Source organism: Neopelma chrysocephalum, unplaced genomic scaffold, assembly GCF_003984885.1.
Source record: "Neopelma chrysocephalum unplaced genomic scaffold, ASM398488v2 Primary Assembly neopelma1_189, whole genome shotgun sequence".
Classification (NCBI taxonomy): Eukaryota; Metazoa; Chordata; class Aves; order Passeriformes; family Pipridae; genus Neopelma; species Neopelma chrysocephalum.
Genome location: NW_020897851.1, coordinates 893,851 through 898,366, shown reverse-complemented (window position 1 = coordinate 898,366; position 4,516 = coordinate 893,851). Strand labels below are relative to the sequence as shown.

The 4,516-nt window shown below is 48.5% G+C and overlaps 1 protein-coding gene across 6 annotated transcripts in view; it reads right to left on the bottom strand.

Annotated features, from left to right (window-relative positions):
- The window catches only part of GRM7 (glutamate metabotropic receptor 7), a 220,307-nt gene that overhangs the window by 86,472 nt on the left and 129,319 nt on the right, over positions 1 to 4,516 (bottom strand). For all 6 annotated transcript variants that reach the window (XM_027702625.1, XM_027702626.1, XM_027702627.1 and 3 more), the window contains exons 3-4: positions 4,083 to 4,224; positions 3,020 to 3,174 (exon numbers count right to left, since the gene is read on the bottom strand). In XM_027702625.1, the coding sequence (XP_027558426.1) occupies positions 3,020 to 3,174; positions 4,083 to 4,224 (297 nt within the window). The remainder of the gene's footprint in view (positions 1 to 3,019; positions 3,175 to 4,082; positions 4,225 to 4,516) is intronic.

The following is a 4,516-nucleotide window of genomic DNA, read 5'->3' as shown; positions in this document are numbered from 1 at the left end:
GGGGCTGATGTTCCAGTGCTCTTCTCTCCAGGTGAGGACACACCACCACAACCCTCCTTTGCAAGAGTTCAAAGCAGCAAGAACCAGAGTACAGTATCCTGCTGCCATAATCATTCTAAAAATAAATACAATCTGCTTTTTTCCCCCTGAAAACATCTCAGACCTTTCAGCTTCCCTGGTACCTGGTTAAACTGGCTATGGAGCACATTCCCAACTTTCCAGCTCTTTAATGTGCAGCTCCTCTGGCTCCCTGTCTACTGCAATTATGCAAATAAAATGCAACTTTATCCTTCCAGCATAATTACATCACACACCATCAGGCTATATTAAGACTGACTTAAGATGAATGAATTCAGTTCATGTAATGATTTCCTAAATCCCCCCCGTGGGATCGTGGCAAAGAAAATTCTGTCCCCAGAGTGACATCAAGTATCAAGACAAATAACTGAGGATCCGGGGCCTGATCCTACAAGGAACCCAGGGCTTTGGGCTCCCTCTGGAGCCAGAGGCTGCTGGGATGTTCCCACTGTTAGGAAAATAGGAATGCCAAGTGGGAGACATGCAGATAGGTGTAAAACTATGGTCTCCACAGCTCAAGAAAGACAAGGAGCTACTGGAGAGGGTCCAGTGGAGGCCACAAGGATGATCTGGGGTCTGGAGCATCTCTCTGATGAGCAGAGACTGGTTGGTCTGGGGAAGAGAAGGCTGAGAGGGGATCCCAACCATCCATACAAACATCTCCAAGGGGTGTCAGGGTGGTCCCACACTCTGTGCAGGGGTGCCCAGGGACAGGATGAGGGGCAATGGCCATGAACTATCTCACAGGGAGTTCCACCTCAGCATGAGGAGGAATCTCTTTGCACTGAGGGTGGCAGAGCCTGGAACAGCTGTCCAGGGTGGGGGTGAAATCTCCTGCTCTGGAGACATCCCAAACCTGCCTGGACACATCCCTGTGTCACCTGCTCCAGGTGACCCTGCCTGGGCAGGGGGGTTGGACTGGAGGGTCTCCACAGGTCACTTCCCACAGCAGCTCCTCTGGGATTTCCTGGCTCATTCCCCCTGACTGGAGCAGGGGCAGAGTCACACACTCAGGAGCTGCAGGGCCTCTGCTTCCAGGGAGGCTTCCTAGGAACCTTTTCCCAACATATTCAAATACTGCCTAAGACAGTGATAAAAGGAAAGGGAAAAAAAAAAAAGAAAATATGCTCTCGAGGAGTAAAATAAGGGCAACCCCCTCATTCATGACTAACACAGAATCCTCACCAAATCCAGTGGGAATTAAGCTGGTGCTTAACTCTTGCCTTGACCTGGAGCCTGTGAGCCCCAGGGCTGCTGCTCAGGTGGAGCCTGCTGGGCTGGGATCTGCTCCAGGCACTGGGCTCCATTCTGCTCATTGACTTTGTTTCCATCAATTTATAGGGAAAATCGAGGCAGCTTATTTCTTTCATTTTATGCCTTCACCAAAAGAAGTGCATTACTGAATTTTAGGAAGCAGATGTTCATTGCTGGATGATAAAAGAGTAAAAATGTCTAATTCCCTCCTCCTGGACTCTTGGCCAAATGAAATTAAAACAACAGAAAGGAAAACCAAACATCCAGCAGCCTAAATTCAAGGAAGGCAGCAATGCAGAGGGATAAGACAGTCACTGAATAAGAAGATATTTGTGGGCTCAATAAACATGTTTTTTGCAGATACACCAGATACACTGATATTTACAACTGTTATTTAACTGACTTTCTGTACCTGGACCCTTCCACTCTGCTCTCCTCACTTACTGGGTCCAAAAAACCCCCTCGTGGGTTCAGTGTGTAAGGCAGAAGTAAAATATTTTAAAACAAGCAAACCTGGAAAGTTTTTGTTTCTGTTTACTGTTGGCAGAGTTTTCTTTTCTGTGTCAGGAACCCACAGGGATGAATGCAGACAGTATGAAAAGCTTATTAAAATACCCTGGTTTTCAGAAACAAACCACTTCATTGTCTATCAACTTTAGGTATTTACGGAGAAACAACATTCGAGAACAGCTCGGGGGCTGAAAAATGTAGGAGAAGGAAGCACATGATACACCTGAGAAGAATAACTGATGAGGAGGGAGTGCAGGCACAGGAAAATGCAAATATTTGGTTTTCCAGGGAGTTGAAGACACCAGAACCTATTTTAACGTAGGCAATGTGTTCAAGGACTCTTTGGAGACCCTGCCCCACACACCATGTGCCAGCTGAGGAGTTTGTTTTCTTTACTCAAAGGAAGGTTCTTTACCTTCTGAACCTTGTAAACAACTTTTCTTTCCATATTATAGAGAACACAGACTCTAATCAACCAGTTTGGTGCCCAGAGGAAGCCACGTGGATAGTTAAGCATCCCTGCACACAGAAGGATTAACAAATTGAGGAGAGACCAGAAACAAACTCTTCAGAACACAAAGGAATGTTGGGAATCAAAGGGATTATGTCAAAGTTTCCCTTAATTTTATATACATGTGCATATGTATAGGTATGTATATTTTTCAAGCACACAAGCAACATGTATAAGTAAATATAGTGCTTGTTCTGCAGGAAATAAAAGTTAAGCTAAGTTTCAGTGGAAACCACTGATGTGAAAAGGAAGCTTTACTCCTTCAGTGGAGAACTTCTGCTTCAGAGCTGAGGAATAGATTGGAACAGACTTTCTCCCCCCTGTATCCACACGACACACTCAGATCATTTGGGTTTCCTCTCCTTTGGGTGATGAAAACCCTGTCACGTCCCCACAGCTCAGGGTGGGCTCTGGGATGGTGCCTCCAACAACCCACTGCTGGCAGCTGCTGCCGTGGGAACGACACCAGGTGTCCATGTGTGGAACAGGGAGATTTGGGGAAAATTCAGCACTTACCCCATGTGCTTCCCAGTCTGTGTCACCCTGTTCTGGGCACCTTTATCCCAAAACAGTTATGGGGAAAATCCCAGGTGACCAATTGTGCCCTGGCAGCATGGGGGAAGCAGGAGGGGAAGGGAGAGGAGGGGAGGGGAGGGGAGCTCTTACCCTCGATGGTGGCTCTCTTGGGCAGGATGGTGATGGCCCCCTCGGCGACGTCCTCCTGCTGCAGCAGTGGCCCCACCTTGGAGCCCCACGTGTCCGAGCCCACCCACAGGAAATGTCCCACCTGATCCGCCCTCTTGGCGGCCGCCAGGATCTGCCTGTGGGAGAGAACGGGGTGTTCACACGGTCCTGGGGTTTAAACATGGAACTGCTGCAGGAAATGGCCTGTGCCAGGGGCAGGATGGGGGGACTCAGGGATCTCAGAGGGCTTTTCCAACCTAATCAACTCTGTCACGAGCAAAAACAGCACATTCCTGCACCCAGGTCTAGTGGAAGGTGTTGGTGCCCACGGCAGGGGGTTGGAACAAGATGATCATTAAAGGTCCCTCCCAACCCAAACCATCCCTTGCAGCACCAACAGGGTTTCTCTTTAAGTTCCTCCTGTATCCCATGACTGACACATTGATTCCACCAAAACCTAGAGTTTTTCCACTGACTTTATTGAAACTTCATCCTGAATTCTTTTTGTCTCATTGTAGGACTGAGCCTCTCAGCAACTGATGATTCCATTACAATTTTAAGCTGATTTAAAATTCTGGAGTGAGAATGTGGAACACAGGCAAGTGAGAAATGAAATATAAAATATTCTTTGTATTATTTTATGAGCCAGTTCTATGTGATTTAACCTTGAGCATCCAAGTCACTTTATCACTGTTAACCTTCATTTGCCATAAAATAGAGCCCGAAATAATTAATTATACATGACAGAACGAGCTTGGAGAGAGGGGCGTGCTCTTAGTGCCTCTTTGAGGGGCAAGGTCAGCTCTGCCATCCAGTACATGGGTAACCCTATGCCAGGAAAAGCTCCCAGGTCCTGGTCACCATTCCTGTGCCCCCGGCGTGGTCTGGGCACCCCCTGAGCCAGGGCAGAGCACCCTCGTGCCCGGTGCTTCCCCCCACATCCCAAATCCACTGACAGGCATTCCCACTTCACTCCTCCCATTCCTTTTGCCTTGCCTTTGCTGCAGAGCTGCCCAGCCCCATGAGCTCCCCCAGCTGCCCTCACCTGATGTCCTCATCGTTGGCGAAGATGACGATGGCCCTGGCGTTGGGCGTCTCCAGCAGCTGCCGGATGATCCTGTCGAAGTCGATGCTCTTGTCCTTGCGGTCCTGGGGGATCTTCAGGGACTGGGCAATGCAGAGCCCACCTGAGCCAGAGACAGGGGAGAGCAGAGGGACTGTCACAGGAGGAAAATGGAACAGCAGAGGGATGCATCCTGCACAGGGATGGCAGCGGGAACTGCACACGCTGGAAGGGGAGCCTGGGGGGAAGAGGGATGGGATCTGATCTCTGATGGGATCACTGCCCTTGTGGGCACTTCATGTGCCACTTCCTGAGGGTTTCACACCATTATTTCATATTCATACCATTATTTCATATTCACACCATTATTTCATATTCACACCATTATTTCATATTCTTACCATTATTTCATATTC